Genomic DNA, 22,382 nt, shown 5'->3' with positions numbered 1-22,382 from the left:
CCGCCGCTGGCCCCGCCCCCTTCCCCCGCCCCGCCGCGCGCTTCCGCCGCGCGCTTCCGCCGCGCCGGCACCGCCCCGCCCGGTTGCGGCCCCGCCCCGCGGCGGCGGCGGCGCGAGGATGAGCGGGCGGCGGGTGGACGCCAAGGTGGTGCTGCTGGGGCAGGAGGGCGTGGGCAAGAGCAGCCTGGTGGAGCGCTGCGCCCACCGCCGCTTCCGGCCCGGGCCCTACCAGAACGTGAGTGACCGCACCGGGCACCCGCCCCGCCGTCGGACGGCCCCCCCGCGCCCGTGGGTGGTCTCCTCCGTGCGTCCGGGGGCTGGTTCCGCCACGTCCCCGCGTCCCCCTCGCGTCCCCGGGTGGGTCCCCTCGTTTCCCCACCGAGTCCCCGGGACGGTGCCTCCCACGGCCCCGGGTGGGTTCCCCCGTGTCCCCGGGCCGGCTCCCCCCCCGCTCTGTTCCCAGGCCAGGTGCCCCCCGCGTCCCCGGGCCGGTCCCCACCGCTCCTCCTGCTGTTCTTCCAGACGATCGGCGCCGCCTTCGTGGCCAAGGTGATGTCCGTGGGGGACCAGACGGTGACCCTGGGGATCTGGGTAAGTGCGGGGGCGAGGGCTGTGCCAGCACCCCGGTGCCATCCCCAGCCGGACCCTGGCACAGGGACCCCCGAGGCCCCCCCACCTGCTGAGCGCTTCCCCGTCGCCCCCAGGACACGGCCGGCTCGGAGCGCTACGAGGCCATGAGCCGCATCTACTACCGCGGGGCGCGGGCTGCCGTCGTCTGCTACGGTAAGGGCACGGCACCGTGGGAAGAGGAAGGAGCCGGCGGCTGTGACGGTCCCGGGCTGGGGTGGTGCCAGCACCGGTGGGTCGGGCGCTGCGGCGGCGGCGGGTGGGCGCACGAGGGAGGAGGCAAACCCTGACCCCTCTCCCCTAGATCTCACCGACAGCAGCAGCTTCCAGCGAGCCAAGTTCTGGGTGAATGAGCTGCAGAACTGCGAGGAGGTACGGCCGGGCTGGGGGGGCCTGGGGGGCTGCGGAGCCCCGCCGGAGGGGAAGGGGAGCCGGTGGCGGTGCCGGGCCCGCGGGCACGTCTCTCCCGGCCCTCTGCCTGCCGCAGGGCTGCCGGATCTACCTGTGCGGCACCAAGAGCGACCTGCTGGAGGAGGACAGGAGGAAGCGGGGGGTCGACTTCCACGACGTGCAGGACTACGCCGACGGTACGGCTGGGCACCGCACGGGGCCAGGATGCTCGCGGCCGGGCAGTGCTGGCCCTTCCCAGGCTCCCGCAGCACCCAGTGGGTGGGGGGCGAGGGGGGATGGAGCTGCTGCATCTGCGTGTGCCTGGGAGACGCAAGGGGCTCTGCCCTTGCCCTGGATCCGCAGCAGATCCAGTCACTCCAGGCACCAGGGCTCCCTGTGCGGTGAGGCCCCGGCTCTGCCAGGGACCTCCCCAGGCACGGCATGTCCTGACATGGGGGCAGGCATGCGGCCAGCTGGGCCGAGGGGACGGGAGCGCGGAGCCCTGCCCTGGGCCCCCGCCAGCTCGCTGTCGGCAGCCGTGCCCGAAGGGTGACTCCGGAGGGAGCCGAGCACATGGGGACACGTCCTGCAGCCACTAACCAGGGCCCTCATTTCAGAGATCAAGGCAGAGCTCTTCGAGACCTCCAGTAAGACGGGCCAGAGCGTGGGTGAGTAGCCCCCTCGCTGCCGGCTGTGCCCGTGCCCGAGCAGGGTCCGGGGCTCTGCCTGGTGGTGGGGCTGCCCGCACCCACCCTGCCCGCTCTCCCCCCAGATGAGCTGTTCCAGAAGGTGGCCGAGGACTACGTCCACTTCACTGCCTTCCAGGTGATGACAGGTGAGCGAGCAGGATCCGTCCCTCCCCAGGCACCCTCTCCCATGCCGGGGAGTGCACATGCCCCTGGGGAGGGTGCGGAGGACGAGTGCTGTGGGGCCTGGCAGGGCCCTTCCTCGCCCCCACCCTCCCTGGGGCCGCTGTGGGTCCGTGCCAGGGGTTGTCCTGCAGAGCTTGGGCCCCGTTGTGGCATCCCTGTGCCTGCTGAGGCCAGGCTCAGCTTGGCACATCCACCCCGACCGGGCTGCAGGTGGCCTTTGGCAAACGGGCAGCCAGGAGCCTTGCCCGGCTGCGGGACCAGCTTTCAGCTCTGCACCAGGCCTGTCCAGGCGTGCTCAGCCCGGCTATGCCTCCAGCTCTGGGCCGTGCCGTGGCCATGAGCCCTGCCGCTTCGCCGCGGGGACACCAAACCCCTCCCCGAGGGACCCGCCGGGACCCAGTTCTGGCACCAGCAGTTTTTGGGCTCCACGTGGCATGGAAGTGTGGACGTGCCGGCAGCCTGCCACCCTGCTCTCTTCCAGAGGAGAAGGGTGTTGACCTGGGCCAGAGGAGCGGTGCCTACTTCTACAGCTGCTGCCACCACTGAGACCTCCTGCCAAAAGGGAACCGCTGCTGCCGGCCAGGCAGCCGGCGCACGCCGGACTCCGGTTTTTTACCTGCTGTGTTTTAGCTGTACGGGCCCGTCTGTGACATGGCAGCGGTGCACAGCCCTGCGGACTGCTCTCCTCCCGGCACGCGGAGTGGCAGGGGGTTGCTGTGCGGTGCTGGGAGCCTCCTGCGGCACCAGGAGCTGCAGGCTGTCACCCCTGGGGACCCTCTCCCTGCCACCCGGTGTTTGCAGGAGCTGCTTCCCCGAGTTGCTGCTGTGGCCCAGCGGTGGCCGTTAACTTATTCTCTCGGAGATGTTGCCTGATTCTTTGCAGATTTATTTAAGCGTCTTCTCTCGGGGTGTACAATGTAAATAAAACTCATTGTGGTCTGAGCTGTCCCTCTGCCTGCGCCGCTGCCGCGCGAGGCTGTTGGGGCTCTCCCCTCCCTGCCCCGGGTGTATGGGCACAGCCGGGCTCCCCCTGCGCCCCTCCGCTCGGCAAGACAAACCACAAGAGGACATCGAGAGTAAAGTTAAACTTTACTTTACAGTAATTTTTCTTCTATATACAAAGAATTACAGTACATGTTCTGGGAGCACCTGGGCAGGGCAACCCTCTTTTCATTATAAGTTTCACATACACAGCCAACAGTCTAAGGGGAGCAAAATGAAAGTAATCAATGGTCCAAGACTCTCCCCTCTCCCTCTTCTAAAAATAATATACATGCTGGAAATATGTAGGTTTCTCTCACCCGCTCTGGCATCCCCGTGTAGAACTGACAAGACGAGTCCCAGCCAGGGCTGAATACCCACGTGTCCCTACACAGTGCTCGCCCTGGCCACCACCTGCAGCTCTGGCTGGCCCCCTGCCTCAGCCGGGCACCCCGACTCCCGCCATGTTTCCCTCCAGCAGAGCCTGCAGGAGACCCCTCTGCTGCCACCACCCCGCGGGCAGCAGGCCTCGGTGCGGGAGGAACGCAGCACAGGGCTGCTCACACCAAGGCTTCCCCCTCTCTGAACAAACCTCCCGCTCACTGCTTCAGCGCAACTTATGCCGCTGCCACGGGTGGTTCCCCGTGTCCCTCCTCCCCGGGCAGCAAGGAAGGGGGAGCGGGCAGCCAGGGCCACCCTCCCTGGGACCCCCAGCCTAGCTGGCAGCTAGGACCCCATCCAAGAGCACATAGCACTGGAAGGGCAGGGGACATTCAAAGCCAGGCACAGTATCGGACACATTCCGGTGTCTTGGAGGTGAGCAGGCTGGCGGGGTGGTAAACATGGCACATGCGGTTAAGCAGGGCCAGGAGTGCCACTGCCGAAAGGCTTCTCCTGCCCGTTGCAGGGAGAGCTGCTCCCTGCCTGCCCGCACCAGCCGCTGCCGACACATCTGACCTCTTCCCACCCGCACTGGCCAGGGCCGCCCTCAGCTCCAGCCATGCTCCACCTTAAGCCTCCCGGTGCTGCTGCTTTTCCTTTTAACAAGTTCCCAGTGTCTAAAAAAATACACAAAACCCAGTTCCTTGAAGTCAACAACTCGGAAACATCAGGAAAAAAAAAAACAAAACAAAACAAAAACCAAACAAAAACTGAAACCAGCTCAGTACCAAACGGACACAAAGAACATGCAGTTAGCGGACGCCTGCCTTGCTTCACGTGGCTCCACTCGCTCCCTACGCCCACGGGGCCCACTGGCACGCTGGTTTGAGTCTCAAAACCATCATAAATTGAAGGAACCGAGTCACGCCTCGTCCTGTTTCTGTCACACGTGCCAAAGCCCAGCCCCAGCTATCAGGGGATGGGATTCAGCTGGCAAAGAAACCTCCAGCCCGCGGGCTAGGAGCCGTGAGTTCAGCCCTACTGTGCTAAGCTGCCAAACGGTTTACAATAGCACCACAATAGCCCAAGTGCTTTGCCAAGGGCAAACTGATTAAAACTTTACCTTGAAATAGGACATAGCAACACCCATTTCTCAGATTTCCCTAGGAGGTAGATTCAGTGCTGTAGGGACTGTCCATCACCGCCACTTCTCTAGCCCAAGCCCACGCATGCTGTCCCCCTGCACCAGACTTGGCTTAGGTCGTTTTGGAGGACCCGGAGCAGAATCTTGCCTTTTCCCACCTCCTGCTAAGCCAGGGCACTGCCACCCCGCAGGCGAGACTCCCGCTGAAGCCAGGCAAGCGGCGGAGCGGTCCCCAAGCTCCAGCATCCCATCTCCCAGGCCCTGGGAGCCCCGAGCACCCATCAGCCCGGCCGTGCTGCTGCAAGAGGCACAGCCTCGGCTGCAAATGTTGCCACTGGCGTTATCACTATCACAGGGGAGTAATTAATGCGGACAAAGCCTGGGCGATCAAACATGGTGCGAGCCCTCGCCGGCCTCCCCCCCCCTCCCCCCCGTACTATCAGAGTAGCTGCACGGTTTGCCACTTTGCTTTAACACTCACTGGCTGGCAAAGGCTGAAAGCCTCATCAGTAATTTAGGGCAAAGCACATTACAAGCAGGTTACAATTACGGTTATTCCAAACAGCAAGCAAAATCAGAAGTTACGGTTGAAATTAAAAATAAATGGAAGGTGTTGAAGGTCTGAGGTTTCTCGAACTCCCTCCCCCTGCCCTGTCGCAATGCTGGCTGCGGTGTTCAGGTAGGAGCAGCGCACATCCACGGCCCACTCAGGTTAAACCGCTGCCGAGATGCATCAGGGTTAGGGCTGCTTTTTCTTTCTTTTTCTTCCTTTTTTTCTGTGAAACTGGGCGGAAGCTCTTCTAGCACCCTCAGTCTGCATCGTCTCACCTTAGTATGTTACTGTCCTTCAGATTCAACCACCTCTCTCATCTCCTGAATTTTAACTACAGCCACGCCTTCGAAGCGAAGCCTGTGCCTGTGGGGGGTTTAACCCTGGATTATAACGCATGCTCCCACAGTATCACCTGGGTACTTTGTGCATTGAAGTGAACCTGGTTCTTGTGGGGTTTTTTTTGTTAAATAGGAAAAGTTTTAACTCGAGAACAGCAATAAAGCAAGCTACCACGAGCTAGTTAGTATCTGAAGATGTGCAGCAGGGGATTATCCCTTACAGTGGTCGCTCTTCTGCTAGATTCACCAGAGCCCTGGCTGACAGCGGGGACCAGCCCAGTGAGCTGGTGCAGACGGGACGAGCCACACAGGACAGTGGCCAGCGCCCGCTCCTCTCCTGCCCGCACGTCCCACAGGCCCTGCGGTGGCTCCTCCTCTGCAACCCTCCTCCCCGGCTTGGGCAGGCAGATCTTGCCCATGTTGAGTCCCTGACCACGCCGTTACCCCTCACCAGAGCTCCTCCATCACCAAAGGTCAAGTGGGACTCTCCTGCCTGCTGTGGAAACGCGCTACTGAAGAGGGTCTTGCTGTGGGACAGAGGCCACAGCCGGTGACCCCAGCCCAGGCAGCCAGGCCATCCTGACAGCAAGCATGGTGGTCGGCAAAGCATCTGTATGGGAGCAAATCTTTCAGCCCCGTCAGAACTGGGAAGGGGGAGCCATTCCTCCAAGTGGGAATGGATCCACGAGCCTGGGAAGTTCCCGTGAGCCTCCCCGGAATGGCAAGGAAAGGGGCACAGCTCTGAGCAAAAACAATTACCCTTAATTCTGCTTCTACAACTCTCCATGACAGCGGATCAACACAAGAGCCACCCCTCCCCCACCTTGGGCGCAATTATGCCCAACCCAAGACTGTTAGTGGCCAGCTGACCGAATCCCTCCAATGCAGCAAAGAAGCCCTGTGGCCTTGGCCACGCAGCCGCAGCAAGCTGGCCGAGCTCCTTGGCCAGCTCCAGCCCAGCGCAAGGGCTTGGGGAGGCCAGAGCAGAGCTGCAGCAGTCTCTCTCCTGCAGGAGGGGCCTGCCACGGGTTATGTGTTATCTGCCGCTTTCCTCTATGTTAAAAAAACCCGCAGTGACTCAAAGTGGCTGAACTCTAAAGGCAGCAATGAACTGTAGAAAATGAACCCAACTACTTTGGTGCAGACATCTCCCTCTCCTCCTCCAAGGCAGTGCTACCAGCTGTCACCAACAGCCAGAGCCACCTCAAGTGCTGAAGAAGCCCACGTTTCTTTTGTGAGGGTTGTGTTGCCCAGAGCTCTTTCCCAGCCCATGCTCACAGCCGATGAAGGCAGGCTGGGCAGGGGAGGGCTGCTGGGACCCATCTCCACACCTGGTCAGGCCTTGCCCATCGTGCTGAGGTGACCCAGCACAGACAGCCGTTCCCAACAGCACCACTAGTCCCTCTGCCAGCCCCGCGTACACCTGGAAAGCCCTCCTGATCTGACAGAGCATGGCCCAGGGGCCCAACGAGGGCAAGGAGGGAAGAGCAGCATGCTGGCTTCCTCCTTCAATGACATTTCCAAACACCAACTTTACTGAAGTCAACTTTCCAGCACGTAGCTGGAAGGTAGGAAGCCAGGAACTTGGATCCTCATGGAAAAGGCATGAAGGGAGACAAGAAGAGAGGTGGGGTATGGTCAGATGCAAGGAATAAGGCTGTGGGTTTGAAATGCCATGCAACGGTTCAATCCATTCACTGTTCAAAACAAGCTTTTGGGCAAGAGCCTGCTGTGTGAAAGGCTGCTGCTGCCATGAACCTCACCTTACTACGTGAGCACACAATTTATAGAAGTGATTTTTTCAAACCTGCACTTACGAGAATTCATTGAGAACTTCTCCATTTTACAGATTTAAAAAAGCCTGCACCAAAAATATTCACAGTTTATTTTTCATGAAACAAGTAACTAGTTAACACGTGACAATGCAAAGCGGAGGTGGACAGAGCAGTGCAGATACCTTTCTGGTTACAGCTGTAGCTGGCTGGGCGGCTGGCATGGAGGTAACCCTACTTACACAATCTACATGACTAAGTCCAGCTCATGGGAAGGCCTATAAATGTAAATTCAAGATTTATTTTCCTTCTCACACATGATAAATACTTAATATACTGAACCTCATTACCATTTTTTATTTTGTTTAAAAAAGTTAATGAATGCCCTTAGATTATCTTCTCTCTCAATGGCTCTGAGGAGTTGTCCTGATTCCCTTTGTGCAGGAGTCACACGCAGAAACACAAGCTGCTTGCATTTCCCCAGTTTCAGCAGCAAGCAGGAACTGACCTGCCAGTCTTCCCGGAAAAAAACAACATTAAACAGTAAGTTTCCATAAGCCATAAAGCTTTTCGAAGTCGCTAGCTATTCTACAAAGGATCTGAAATGATTCGGACTAGAGAAGAGATGCACCATAGCACTGGTAACGTCCCCTCGTGCCCAGCACACCCAGCCTTTACAGCAGGACGTTGTCTTGGGGTGTGTACATCAGGAAAGGAGAATGGATCGGGATTAGTCTCGGTACAAGTGTCTGCCTCCCTTCATAGAAAACTGCAAAGCTCATGACCGTCTGCTCTGGGAGCAGCAGGCACTTGCAAGCCAGGTGGGAACAAGGACCCACTCCCACGTCGGAGGGAGAGGGTCAGCCTGGAGCTGAACGCTCCTTTTCCAGGGAGGGACCTGTGGATCTGCCTGGAAGGAGAAGGATACACTGGAGCTGTGCAAGGGTCTGGTGGCGGGCACGGAGATCCGAGGCTGCAGCACCCGGATCAGCGGAGCTCAGGCAAACCAGAGGTAATGTGTTGTGAGAGTGGGAGAGTGTGCTGGTCAGCAGCGCTTCCTTGGCAGGATACCGACCCCATCCAGCCTGGGCAGCGCCGCCCAGGGACGCCTGTCCTCCTCCTGCCTGCGAGGGTGGCGGTGGTCGCAAGATGCCACTCCGCAGGCCCCTGGGACTCTACCGCTTGCCCCTCGAGTACCACGGCCAAGCGCACTTCTGCCTCAACGCTTGAGTAAACGGCTTTCAGCAGGCCTAGTCTGAACACCAGCCTGACGACCACCAGGTACTAAACACCTCCTTAACTGGAAAAGGGAGAAGAGGAAAAAAGAAAGCCAGCCAGCTGCTGGAGCCCACTGTGTTCCAGTGTGAGAACTACTATTCAGTTGGAGGGACACACACGCGCGCACACACACACACGCACACCAACACAGTCCAGTTAATTCAAGTCTCCTTTGGTTGTAGAAGAGTTAAGCCAGAAGCTAACCAAGGGGAAGGTGTCGAGATGTGTCCCGATACAGCTACAGCACCCTTGCCTCCACGCTGTGTAGCGAACAGTACAGGCTTCACTTGCAGCTCGGCAGTGCGTCCCGCTGCTGGGAAGACCAGGTGTGATGCGAACACGTCCTGAACATGTCTGAGGCAAGGGGAAAAAAGACCGCTCAGTCTGCTGGCTCATGGTGACAACAGAAGTCAAGAAGAGACTGGATGGAAATTTGAAAGGGAGCACCACCACCCTGCCAGGGCGGTGCTCAGCACCTTGGGGAAACCCACTCTGCCCTACTCTGCTATTGCTGCTTTATAGGTCACAATGTTTTCAAGTTAAGGAAACACTCCGCGTGTCCTGTGCTAAAGGATTAAGACACAAGAATGAAAAAACTGCCAGATAGCTTCTTCCAAGATCTCTCTTTTCCCTGACCTCCTTCAGATTCCCCGTTTCTCGGGCCTGGCCAGTCGCAGCTTTGTACAAAGGAGCCTGAATGGACATTGTCTATTGCTGGAGAAAACTGCACTGAGTGCAGCGGGCTCCTCTCCCAGCTCGGCTGGAGACGATACCTGTCCTTCAGTGAACCACACACACAGCATGTCCCAGTGAATGTACGGACAAACCTCGCAAAGCAACACCCTGCAGGGACAGAGACCCGGGCAAACGACAGATAAACCCTCTCCCTGCTTCCACAGAGTCCGGCAAGGGAGTACACCTGACTGCTCACCGCCTGATCCCTGAATCATCTCCAATCCAGGGCAGCCTGAGTGATCTGCTTCCTCTAAATACAGTAACAAGAGCGAGGCCCCTAGCTGTACCTGGGAACCTGCCTACGAATCAGACCTGGAGCTTGAACATGCTGGATCAGTAATGTGACCGTTTCAGTGGAATTGGAGATTTTTACCCAGAGTGGATGCTTTATTTCAGCTTTACCATTTGTAAAAGGAAGAGGAAAAGGTCACGGAAGCTCTCCCCCTTCGGCTGGGCCACACTCAGACTTAAGTGAATGTCCTTGCTCATGTCACGAGAGAATATGGATGGGATGTGCATGGGTTAGGGGCTGGACTCAGGGAAGTGAATAAAAAAAAAAAACCAAAGATCCCCCTCCCTAAACATTAAAAGACTGAAACCTGCCTCCCATATTCACCAACCTCACTTTGGCTCTGAGTCGGCCAACTCACGACAGACAGAATCCTGGTTACGGGCTAGCGCTGTGTTTTGTTCGGGCAAAGGGTCCTGCCCCCGAGGAGTCTGTGCTTTTCCGCTAAGCCAAGAAATCTGGTCAATTGTCTGAATGTTTGTGACAAGCCACTGCATCTGCTCCGGGGGCACCGGCGCTTCCCTGGCCGGCCGAGGGGTCTGCTCAAACGCACGCAATCTCTCTGATGTCCAAGGGATTTGCTCTGCAGGGGCTGAGGCCACGTCCCAGCCGGGCTGAAGGGTCGGCTCTGGTAGTTTCTCTGCTGTCCGGGGAGACTGCTCTGCAGGTGCCAGGGCTTTTGCAGTGGGCCAGTGGGTTTGCTCATGCGTCTGTAGTTTCTCCATAGGCCAAGGTACCTGTCCGACATGCGTCACCACCTTCCCAGCAGACCAAGAGATTTGTTCGCCAGCTAACATGGTCCTCTCTTTCTGCTGGGGACTCAGCTCCATGGCCGGGGCTCCTCTCTCCTTCGGCTGTGCATTCTGGTCAACGGGCCGCAGTGCCTTCTCTGACAGCAACAGCCTCGGAGCCGATGCAGCCGGAGGCTTGTCCAGGGCTTGAGGCCGAGGAGCCACAGCAGCAGCCAGCTTGTCCGACGTCTGAGGCCACGGGGCTGTAAGAGTGAGTGGCCTCTCCAAGAGCTGAGACCGGGCCACCCCGGAGCCAAGAGCCTTCTCCGGAGGCAGGACCCGCAGGGCCCCGGAGTCGGCAGCCTTCTCCAGAGGCAGGGGACGCAGCACCCCAGGGGTGAGCGCCTTCTGCGTGAGCGGGATCCGCAGGGCTCCCGAGCCGAGAGCCTTCTCCATGGGCAGGATGTGCGGTGACCGGGAGCCAGGAGCCTTCTCCGGAGGCAGGGGCCGTGACACCCCTAAGCTAGGAGCCTTCTCTGTGGGCAGGATCCGTGGCATCCCCAAGGCAGGAGCTTTCTCCAGAGGCAGGGGACGGGGCGCCCCAAAGCTGGGAGCCTTCTCCGTGGCTGGGACCCGCCCTGCCCCGGAGAAGGAAGCCTTCTCCGGAGGTGGGGGCCGTGGCACAGCCGATCCAGGAGCCTTCTCCATGGGCAGGATCCGTGAGACCGGGGAGCCGGGGACTTTTTCAATGGACAGAGGCCACAGCACCCCAGGACCGGCAGCCATCTCCGATGCTGGGACCTGCGGCACCACATAGCTGGGAGCCTTTTCCACAGGCTGAGGCTGCGGACTCTGAGCAGAAGCTTTGTCCAACGGCTGAAGCTGATCGGCCGCAGGTGGCTCATCCACCAGCTGGGACCGCAGGGTCCCTGCTGTGGAGAGAAGTCTGTCCGACAGTTGAGGATGCAGGCGTTTTGTTGGGAATTCATCCAGCAGCTCAGGCTGCTGGGTCCTGGTGTCAATGAGAGACTTGTCCAACAACCCCAAAACCCCGGGGGCATCAGGAGGCTCGTCCGACAGCTGGAGCTGCAGGGCATCAGCAGTAACAAGCGACTCGTCCGACGACTGTGGAGTTCCCGGAGGAGATTTGCTTGGCAGATGAGGCTGTGAGGCATCACTGGAGGACTCGTCCAGTGGCCACAGCACCGCATTGCTGGGAGGTTTGTCGGGCTGCTGAGGCCTCAGCGCTACGATGATGGGTTGCTTCTCTGACTGCAGCCTTAGGGACAGGGCAGCCTGGGGCCTGTCCGACGGCTGCAGGCGGAGCGACAGGGTGGTGGGAGGTTTATCTGAAGGCTGCAGCCGGAGCGAGAGGGTGGTGGGGGGTTTGTTGGATGGCTTCAGCCTCAGTGACAAGGTGGTGGGGGGTTTATTTGACGGTGGCAGTCTCAGCGCCAGGGTGGCGGGCGGTTTGTCTGGTGGAGGCAGCCTGAGGGCCAGGGTGGTGGGGGGCTTGTTTGATGGCTGCAACCTCAGGGCTAGGGTGGTGGGGGGCTTGTCTGACGGCGGCAGCCTCAGCGCTAGGGTAGCGGGGGGCTTTTCTGGTGACTGCAGTCTGAGGGCCACAGACTGAGGTAGGCTGTCCAGAGGCTGAACGCTCAGGTCTGTGTCTGCAGGTGGCTGCTCCGGTGGCTGGGTGTCCTCACCGTTAGCCAGGGCTCCTATGGGAGGTACATACTCACGAATTTCTCCTGGCTCTAGAGGGTTAGGCCCACAGGGATCATGCTCTGTGCAGCACAAACGTCCATCCAGCTTGGAGATGAAGAGCATGCCTTCCCGGTGCTGCTTGCAGAAAGACCTGGGGCACATCTCGCAGAAGGAAGCTGCTTCCTTACCACACATATCACACTGATGCCACGGGCACTCCCATTTTCCTGCAGCACAGACACAGGAGAAAAGACATACCTTAGGAGTGGTACAAGGGAAAGAGACAAGACCTGCTGCAAAGGGAGTTCAAGGGAGAGGGGGAACACCCCTGTAATACTCCCATACAATTCTACATGTCCTCCTCAGTTTCTGCCATAGCTCCCAGGCTCAATGGGCAGTTAACAGGAACCTGCATCCTTGGAAGTAACAAGGGCAACGATAATCATGACAAACACAAGCCACGCCAGGTCAGACCAAAAGCCCGTCTGGCTCCAGCACAACACTAACCAATACGGGCGCCTAGACAAGAGCAGACACCCCCAGCTTGCACATCTCTGTGGCTCCGATTTCCACAGACAACAACAGTGGTATCTGTGTATAATACACCCAACGGACTTTTTAAGTAGATGCGTCAGGCTCATCTAAGTTAATTCTGGGCCAACAACCTCCCTTCCTGTTTATCAGAAAGAAGAAGTGAGAGGGCAGTGATCACAAGGGAGTAATTTTCTATTGTCTCTGTACCCAAAGGCATCTTCCTTAACCTCTGTGTATGGCCATGATAAAAATACTGCTTAACACAAAGCCAAGCTGCTCCCTGAGGAGCTCCATGTCCACGCTGAATCTATTCACCATCAGTATCAACATCATCACGGAGGGAAAAAACCCAACATCACACCTCAGAGATTGCTGCTTTTTCACTTGTAGATGACCTCACTGGTTCAGCCCCTTGCTCCCCCAGCCAAGGCTGCCACCGTCTCTACCAAACGCTTCTCACCAGTTCATGGACAAAAGGAACAGTGAGATCATTTGCACCCAGGATACACGATGCTGAGTTCCTGACCTCTCACCATAGGACCAGCATGGCTGCAATTCCAAATACGCCTCCTGCCTCCATGCTCCCCAACACCCAATAACCCCATGGGCACCCTTGCTCCCTTGCCTCGCTGTGAAGAGCAGCTCCCTGCAGAGCAGCCCTCGCACAGGCCAGCCTGTGCTCAGAGCGCAAGCCATGATGGAGGGCAGCCATGGACACCAGCTGGGCCAGAGCACTTCCCAGCCTCCCTGAACCAAGCCCACACATCTGTGGCTTTGGCTACCAGCTCTTTTCCAGGGAGGCTGGAAGAAAGCATGACTGCAGCATGGCACTGAGCAGCTGTGGGCATTTCTCCATGCATTTGTGCAACATCAGCTCTCCACTCCCCTCTCTCACGCTGCTTTTCCCCTGGGGTTGAAAAAAAACCGTGTAGCATGTTTTCCCCTCCTTTGAAGCCAGTCCAAGGCTTCTGTTCCGGTCTCAAAATATACACACTGCTTTTCTGCATCTTCTCCAAATTTTCAGCATCCTTTTCAGAGCGTGGATGTTTAACACTGCACGTGGTTTTCTCTCTTTCAGGCTCGCGGTGCTGCAGCACAGGCTGTCGCTGCTCCCTCCGCACTATCAGCAACCCAGAGAGCCACATTCAACACTCACTTTGGCAACTGCAAAGACTCTGGGACTATTACTATAAGAGGTCATTTGTAAGGATGGAAAAATAAAATAAGTCAAAACCTGCCAGTATGTTGCAGAAAGGATAAATCCTATCAAACCACTCAATGGTCTTCGACAGGATAAAAGGCCTAATGAATAAGCAGTCTCTCCAGAGACAGCCCGGAGCAGAGGAGCTCTCGGAAGTAAGATCATGCAATTAGTAACATGCAAACAAGCAGGAAATTCCAATTAGTCGACAGCAATGCCCATGGCAGAAGAAACATTTGAAGTAAAAAGTGCTGAACCTTTCATGTCCTGTATGATACTCTAAGGAACGTGCTATGAAAATAACAACCTACGTGTAAAATGGTAAAATGGCTACAACTGGCTGAAAAACATCCTCAGAAAACTGCTATTAATGGTCTTCTGGCAAACTGAGGGGGCATTTCCAATGACATCCTTCAGGAGCCTATTTTAGTCTGTATTTTCATTTGAATTTCTAGAAGCAGAACAACAGATACACTTACAGAAACGGGTAGATAACAAGGCTGTGAGGAACTGAAAATATGTGGTTAGACAGGCTCAGAATTTAAACTGGACAGATGCTCTTGTGCCAACAAAGTGCAATTAAATAAAGACCAGTGCATGACTGCAGGAGGAAGAAATAAAATAAATATGTGAAAAGGATCAAGACAAGAGGACTCAAGGATGATAGGGCCAATCACATAAATAAAAAAGTTTTTTAAAAAAAACAAGTCAAATCTCATTTCCTGAGATATTTTATGTAAAACACAAAATATAATTACTCTGTTCTGTCAGTGTTAGCAAGGCCTCAGCTGCAATACTGTTAAAATACTCATTACCACAGTTTAAAAAACATGTAGGCAGGTGGGACACAGTCCAGAGTAGACCAAGAATAATAATTTTAGAAAATAAGAGCTGCAAGGAGAGGCTGTGTTTGTTTAAGCTGGAAAAGGACTAAGGGGATAAGAGTCTCCCAGTGTGTGAAAAAATGGGTACGGGAGAGAGGGCAATCTTTTGTTTTTTTCAAGACAGACTGTTAGGGGAAACTTTTCAAATGGAAAGCAGGGGAACAAGCTAAATGCTGGATTCTCCTTTATGGGAGACTTCAAAGCATGGGAAAACCTATCAGGATGCTACAGCACCCTGTCTTAGCACACAAAAATGGATAGAAAGGTGATGTTCAGGACTCCCTCACCCTGAATGATGTTTCCATAGGAATGACCTGTGGTTCCCATTGGCTTTCACATTGCTCTGTTACAGCGTTTGTTCAATGAGCAATCCAACCTCTTCTGTATAAATGCCCTATTCTCCCCAAAACTTAACACATGCACACACATAATTTCTGTCATCTACAAAATATGCTACTAGCCCTTCTACACCTTCTGCCAAATTACAGCTAGAGGTGCTGAATGCCCAGTTCTGGCTCCCTGTGGAGCGCTGACAGAAACGCTCTGTCACAGTGGCTCTCCTGGAAGTTACTTTCAGAGACCGCTTGGTTCCATGCTTCTTAGCCTGCCTCTGATGTGTTCAGAAAATACTGTACAGAGCTGCATAGAGAATTTCTAATTATGACAATGCTTACAGTATTAAATCAAAAGATTTACAGCCCCCTAAACAAATTACTTCTATGCAGTTGCTGTTATTAACCAAATTTATTATCTTAGCAAAACCCCCTAAATTAGGTTTGATGAGTTATCCTACCTAAAAAATTGTCATCTAGTATTGTTTATATTCTTACCATTTAATTCTTTAGGCATTTGATCCCGTATCACCTTTTCCATCCTCCTGGCCTGGCAGACATCGGGCTAACTGGCCTACCAAGACTCAGGTCAGACTTTTTCCCTTTCTGAGCACTGGTTAAACCTGAACACTCATTAAAGGTCCCCGGAACTCCTTTAGTAACCAAGACAAATTGAAACAGAGAAAACACTCCCCTCAACCAGCCCCCTTATGACTTTTAAATGCAACTTAAATCTTTCCCTCTAATAGATGTTACTTTACACCCCCTGAGCTACTAATGAACTCGAAGCTGTTTTATCACTCATACAGGGAGACTATTTCTTTCTCTGCACCCAACTAGAAGTACTTTTTGAATATTTTTTCTTTTTATTTCAAATTTCTGCCTATTCAGGTTATTCGAATTTCTGGCTATTCAGACATTGAACACACTGTTCTCTAACCTCTATTTTCCATCAGTGCTTTTCCTCACCATTCAACTCACTCAATTGTCTCCAACTTTGGGAAAATGGCCAATCTGAGGAACCAATACCTCAACTATTGTTGGGACTGTCCTCCGCCAGGCCCCAAGGATTGGGTCAGCTCACAAACACCATTTCTTAGGCAAGGACCAGCTCCCCCTTCAGCAATTAATTCATCTTTTTGCGGTCACAGTGGGGTGCAAACCAGGGTTGTGCCGTGTGGGCCACAAAGTCTGTTCAAGTGAGAAAGATTTCTCTAAATGTTAAGATGCTGTGAAGTGAGTGCAAGGTGATGAGCAGTGCCTGGGACACCTTGAGCCAACGCTGTGACCCAAGCGGAGCCCAGCCATGCAGAGCACTGACCTGCAGGTCTCTTGGTCAGGTTGAGGCAGTCCGCATGGTACACCTTGGGGCAGCCTGGCTTCTTACAAGAAACTAGCTGCCCTCCGTCCCCACAGCTGAAACACTCGTCCTCTCGCTCCTTCATCACCTCCGCCTGTGACCTGCGCTTCATCTGTGGCCGTCTCTTTAGCTTCTTGGACTTTTCCTCGGTGAGGCTGGGTTGGCTCTGCGGGTGAGACGACATCAGTTAATGCAGGTCTCTGCCCCTTCCATCTGTTCCCTTCCTGCTACAGTGGAGATAACTGCAAACCCTGCAAATAAAAATCCCACTGCCAGCCATACCTGAAACGTATGTAGCATCTCTACAGTGCTTCTTAATATTTGGCAACCAATTTACTACAGCAAATAGTTCTCTTTTTTTTTTGAAAGAGCCTGGAAGCCCAGCACCAAAGCCTGGTTAAACATGGGATATATACAATTACCAACAGCAGAATGAGGAGCCAGGGGCTGCCTGGTGTCACTGAGCTTGTGCCACCTCTCACAGACTCTTCAGGTTGTCAGTCAAAGCAGTCAGGTCTCCTTGCACCCATGACTTGAGGAGTCTTTCCCAGGCCTTCCTGCACTTTTTGACGTTCCTCACTCCTCTCTCCATTTTCAGTCTGAATTTATCTGTGATCAGTTTAGACCTATTTGTTCTCATTGTCAGTGCTGCTCTTTTCCGGCAGAAGTTTTTCTCTCTCCCTAAAGTAACCACTGGAACACACTCTCCTTCTCACAAACCAAACACTTTCACAGTCTGCACCCTCGGTTTTCCTAATGGTTTTTCTCTGCCCTTTTTGAGTTTATTTCTCCCAAACACAAGTTACAGAATTACACGTGCTGCTTCAGATGATGCCTCATAGGCCGTGTACAATGACGTCAACACTTCTCCAAAAGATTGGGAAATCCCTCCCAAAGCACCACCCGCATTTGCCTCTTCCACAGCTGTGTCACCACAGCAGCTCAGTCCTGCGGCAGCTGAACTGCACAACAGCTCCTTCTCCACCATGACTGCTCATCGGTGACCTTCTCATGGCAGATTTGTTTCTGCTGTTACCCTCCAGGTGTGTACTCTGGCATACTGAATCTCTGAAGTCTGGCCTATTCCCAGTTATACTCAGTTATTCCTTTGCAACTGCCCCATCCTCTCCCTCTCTCACACTGGCGACACCTGACATCTTTTGTGTAATCAGTACAGTTAAATTACCATGCTTCCAACAGCTGTGTTACAGGCAGTAATGAAATAACCACAACTGGTCCCAAAATTGGCACCTAAATGACTTAAGTGCTCTCTTCTCTGCCCTAAGGCTTCCTCAAACGCTGCCCCCCCATTCCAGCTAGATCCTCAGACCACTCCTAACCCCCTAGCACGGATCCTCTCCAGGCTAAGCCAAACACTCAATTGTGTTTGTACCAAATTGTACCAAACACTGTACCGAACACTCAACTCCACAAAGATGATGCTACCTGTCCCCAGTCAGTGACCTTATCAAAGCACTATAAGTTTAGTTTATCTAAACAGACATGAGCTAAATTTTATGCCATTTTCCACGTATCTTCGTGTACAAACATGTGTTCTCCACACAGAATATCTCTGTGTGCCGAGACGATGCCTACGAGGCGATTTTTGCATCCTTTATTCTGCATAAATATTGGGCACTATTTTCATCACTCTCCTATCAAGATTAAGAACAAAACCACCGAAACATTTAAAAACCTTTGTCTCCAGACCTACAATTTCACAATTCAGCAGTGGTGGTTATCCAGCTGTCCTGCCATGAGGGAGTTACATCTCTTGATTGTTTCCTTCTCCTTCACATGTGGGTATTTCTGTTTTCATACCTTCATTCCCATTGACAATGGGGACAAGTCAGGCCTTTCTTATCATTGAAAATGCAGGCAGTGAAATCACTCCACTAAACTATTCCACCTATTCTCAGCGCCTAGTACCTCAGCAAATTACAAAGAGAACAAGAAAAACCTTTCACAGCTAATTTGAATGTCTAAGCAAGGTCTAACAGCTGGACTAAGCAACTCCCACTTGCTCACTGCAGTACAATAGATTCCCATGCGTTCTTCCACACTCCCAGTTAGAAAGGTCACTTTTAAGAGTGAACTTGAGTATAATCAGTGAAGTTTCGTCTTGCTGTATCTTCAGGAAGCTTAAAAATGCATCTATTGTGGATGAATTAAAAAAAAAAAAAAAAAAGAAAAAAACCCCCAAGGTACTGTTTTCTTCGGTATTGTTTCTTAGCCCATCTCATCAAGATGGAATGAGTCGCCTCAGGCATCACAATGGAACATTAATGCCAACTAAAGGGCACCTTTCTCTGATTTCCATCATGCAACCTGCAATTTCATGGCAAAAATGACAGTCAAGCCATGTATAACACAGGAGCAGCACAAAATCAATTGAACTTTAAATCGCAACCCAAAAAAGAACTAAATACATCAGATGTGTAATTCACCTCATCTGTCAACTTCTGAAGACATCAATTTTTTTTTAATCGTAAGTTAATTTTTCTGCAGAACTAAGCTCTCTGGAGAATTCACAAAACCTTCCCTATATATTGACAGGGTTTAACAACTACGCTGCTGGAGCTTTTAACCCTTAACTGTGGGTAAGCAAGCCGCCAGTATCCACATGTCAGAGCAGAGGGATTACAGACTGATTTGGTGAAGCTCTTGAAACAAACCAACAGCTGAGACATAGATTTAGCTGGTGACAGCTGGGAACTTGGCCAACCGCTCCTGTTATTTCCTTTTCCCAGTGAGAACCGGCTCACACAAGGAGGTAATTGAAATCAATTCCTGTTACTGCAACTTTACAGTTACAAAACAAAGCTCTCAAAAGTCGGTGAGTTCTAAAAGCTAGTGATTTTTCTGCTACAGATATGGCAAATTTCTTATTCCTGTCTGATGTCTAAACTTCGGTCGCTTAACTAAAAGAAGGAAAGAAACAGGAACTTTCTTATTGTGGCAAAGATGGTGATGCTGAAGCCTTCTGGCCCTAAAGCAACTCCAGTCTGAAGGAATGCGAGTTTGTGGGCCTTTCATACATGCTCACAGTTTACTCAGGCCTTTACTTTAGGAAATGGTCTGAGCTGTGGTTTCTTGGTTATCAGATGGAAGTCATTCCCATGCCTGTCCTTTGCTCCTCTAGTGCAATGGAAATTGCCATGATAATAAGCAGAAAATTAAAAAAAAAAAAAATCTTTCATTTACTCTTTTGTTGTAAAATACAATTTAATGTCATTATTTATAGCAATAATTCAAGTCTAAGATCTGTGGTCTCAAAATAAAAACTTGGATATTCAACTCATTTCAAGTAGTGTTTTCATGGCCACACTGAAACCGGATTGCCCTTCCTGAGATCTCTGCAACAAATGATACACATCTATGCAAAGAGGTGATTTGGAAGAACAAAAGCTTAAAGGAGGCATCATACCTTTGGCCGTACTCCTAGGAAGCCACTGCAATTTGGGGCACCACATTTACAAACGGTCTTTCCATTTCCCAAACACTCCAGATTGTAGTTGAAAGTCAGCTCAGTCCCTGGCACAAAAGCAGATCAAAACCAAGCAAGTTGTAATGAACTATGGGGCAGAACATCTTACTGCTGAAGTAAAAGCACTTTTGAAATATAATGACACAAATGACTGTCACACCTACACAAGGATACCAACTATTAAATCTCCCCATAGATCTGTGGATTGAAAATTCAGCGCAAACCCACACTCCTACCACATACTACAGCCAAAAAGGGCATTCAACCCCACACTGTAGCATGCTTGGTTCCATTTCTTGAGCCTGTAAATTAGAACTATGAACCTCCATTTACACCATGGATGTGTTTCAGTATGCCAGTGCTGGTGTTAAGTCTCATGACTGCCTATGTGAAAACAAAAATTAAATATCTTCCCAGGGAGCTACAAACCCTCCCCTTTCCTTACAGAAACACTCCCACACTTTTAACTGCAGGTACTGACAGAGTGGGGTTCCTTACCAGCTTTGATATTTACAATTGCGAAGAGCCCAACCCGAGTATCGCCATTCACACACCATTTCTGAGTCTCACAGTTTGGCTGGCAGCAATGGTTCATGAATCGAGCGTAATTGCCCTTTGGCCCAGCATCAATGATTCGATCCTGGAATTGAAAAAAAAAAAAAACCCAAACCCAAAAAAAAAAACACAACAGAAAACCACATTTAATAAACTGTCATTTCCCACTCAAGTCATTGCAGCCCAGGTACCAGTACACCAGGAAATCATTAATCAGTAGTGAAAAGTATGACAACAGAGGCATCTGATGATGCTTGCAAAGCACCTGAGTACATACATGTGTTTTAACCAAGCATAAGTGACAGGTGTCACTGGGTTGCCTGGACAATCAACAGACACCCAAACAGTTTCCACACACCGATGTCTCTGGTTGAGGCTGGCAGATCATACAGCAATACAGTCACCTGTGCAACATCATCTTCCTCTACAAAGACACACAGGCTCCTGAACAGCCAGGGAAGTGCTACTGCTGCTTCTGTGAAGTTAGCTCTCCCTGCGGTGTCAGTACTGGATAAACACTACACCAGCACACTTCCAAGGCAGCACTTGCAGTTGCAGACCCTGACTTCCACTGAAAACCAATATACCAGTTCCCATTTCTTGTACGTCAATGTATAGAAGGAAAACAGGAACGGTATGTGACATGTGAGGTGCACCTCTGTACAGTACACTACCATTTGTTACACCACGTCGGGGATGAGAAGGCAGCTGCAACTGAGATTTGGTTTTGTAATAGTGAGGGAGATATTAAGACTTAGTTTTGTCCCTGCTCCCACCCCTCAGCCAGACAAGGAGAACAAGATATGGTCAGTGTGAATTTCCAGCAAGAAGATGGGACAGCCAGAAAGCAGTCCCACCGTTATCCTGTCCCACATGTGACAGCTTCTTCCCATGCCTGCTTTCATGGTTTCCTTCTAGTCTTTCCAAGGTTGAGTGACAAAGTGTGGAAAGCAGCTGACAAAACTACTTACCTCTGAAAGCAGGAGTTCACACCAACAACCTGGCCTCCAGGACCCACCAAAGAGTCTGTGGGTGTAACAAACTCCACCCCTTGAATTAGATCAGCAAGACCTGGGATTTGAACTTAAATGAGGGTCTCACTGTGCCTGATACTTGTACACCTGAGGATTGATGCTGTCTCTGGCACACACCAACCCAGTTCTGGACTCTCCATGGTTCAGCTGCTGGGAAGGGTCCTGAGGGTACAAATTCACCCTGTTATGCCGAAACAGGATCTACGATCCTCAGACAACTACACTTGGACAACTGCCTCACCTCTTCTGAACAAACTCCAATGGTTGGTTCAGGCTTTCCTCCTAATCCTAATATCCAACCTGAAACTTCTCTACTGCCCGATAAGTCCATTCTTTTAGTCTTCTCTTTAGTGGAAATGCAGACCAGCTCATCAGCAACTCTTAGCACCTTTTTTACTTGCTAGAGAAGACCCCTATTATACCTTCCTTGCAATCGTTTTACTTCTGTCTAGGATCCTGGCAAGAGAAATTCCTTCCACATACCTTATCCAGTGTCAACATGTAGAAATTGGTGATGTCATGCTCCTGAGCATAGCGGATTCGGGCTCGGCACTCCTCTTCATCAATTAGCTCCCCAACATACTCATTAACAAATTCGCCCTGCCAGAGAGAAAACAACAACCTGATAAGACAAATTCCCTCCAGGATGGAGGGACATCCGCCTTTGTGCTAAACCTTAGTTCCTGTTTCCTTTTTGGAAACCTCTTCATAAAAATCTTCCTCTGTGCTTTGCAGCCAGCTTGACCTATAATCTTCACTAAGAGCCCTGAATCATACATCCGTTTCACACGTTCAACAAATAACTTGAAAGAAATTAAATAAAGCAACAATGGCCATCAGATTATTTGTTGTGTTACAGAAAGAATTAACATTCAGGGACAGCATAAAAGTAAACCACAAGAACAGCTCTTTGCTGCAAAGCTCAAAGCACTGCATTACTGCATTCCAGCTGGAAACAATATCCTTTTGGGGACTAACCACACTGAGCAGCATGATGCACCTAGGGCACCTGCTCCTGCAGTGAATCTGGGGAGTTGCCCTGTAGTGAAGTACTGCAGAGACTACTTCAACCATCAAAGGGAACCCCAGCTCCGCTCCACTGGGCCTAACAGGTGCCTCCATTAAATAACTGAGTTTTCCCGTTTCCAGACTGCCTGCTGAAAGTGAAACATAACAGGCGCATGGAATGGCAGAGAG

At 52.4% G+C, this 22,382-nt stretch overlaps 2 protein-coding genes across 4 annotated transcripts in view; one reads left to right on the top strand and one right to left on the bottom strand.

Moving 5' to 3' along the window:
• The first annotated feature begins 49 nt into the window (after window positions 1-49).
• RAB24 (RAB24, member RAS oncogene family) lies at window positions 50-2,831 on the top strand. Its single transcript, XM_075509644.1, has 8 exons — window positions 50-235; window positions 523-591; window positions 705-783; window positions 932-999; window positions 1,115-1,214; window positions 1,635-1,685; window positions 1,790-1,852; window positions 2,371-2,831. The coding sequence occupies exons 1-8, from the start codon at window positions 119-121 to the stop codon at window positions 2,433-2,435; spliced, it is 612 nt and encodes a 203-aa protein (XP_075365759.1). The 5' UTR covers window positions 50-118; the 3' UTR covers window positions 2,436-2,831.
• A 128-nt stretch (window positions 2,832-2,959) lies between these two features.
• The window catches only part of NSD1 (nuclear receptor binding SET domain protein 1), a 66,107-nt gene continuing 46,684 nt past the window's right edge, over window positions 2,960-22,382 (bottom strand). For 2 of the 3 annotated variants that reach the window (XM_075509642.1, XM_075509643.1), the window contains exons 19-23: window positions 21,669-21,785; window positions 20,095-20,236; window positions 19,537-19,643; window positions 16,071-16,275; window positions 2,960-12,025 (exon numbers count right to left, since the gene is read on the bottom strand). In XM_075509642.1, coding sequence (XP_075365757.1) covers window positions 9,693-12,025; window positions 16,071-16,275; window positions 19,537-19,643; window positions 20,095-20,236; window positions 21,669-21,785 — 2,904 coding nt within the window. In that variant the 3' untranslated portion in view covers window positions 2,960-9,692. The remainder of the gene's footprint in view (window positions 12,026-16,070; window positions 16,276-19,536; window positions 19,644-20,094; window positions 20,237-21,668; window positions 21,786-22,382) is intronic. The other variant, XM_075509640.1, reaches the window with a different exon arrangement.

This window comes from Mycteria americana, chromosome 8 (assembly GCF_035582795.1).
Source record: "Mycteria americana isolate JAX WOST 10 ecotype Jacksonville Zoo and Gardens chromosome 8, USCA_MyAme_1.0, whole genome shotgun sequence".
NCBI classification, from domain to species: Eukaryota; Metazoa; Chordata; class Aves; order Ciconiiformes; family Ciconiidae; genus Mycteria; species Mycteria americana.
This window is presented reverse-complemented; position numbering and strand designations above follow the sequence as displayed.

Bases quoted from the DNA above. Each gene is read 5' to 3' on its own strand.
- RAB24 (XM_075509644.1), top strand. From the start codon at position 119: ATGAGCGGGCGGCGGGTGGACGCCAAGGTGGTGCTGCTGGGGCAGGAG. The intron at 236-522 runs GTGAGTGACCGC...CTGTTCTTCCAG, and splicing joins GGCCCGGGCCCTACCAGAAC to ACGATCGGCGCCGCCTTCGT. The intron at 1,215-1,634 runs GTACGGCTGGGC...CCCTCATTTCAG, and splicing joins CGTGCAGGACTACGCCGACG to AGATCAAGGCAGAGCTCTTC.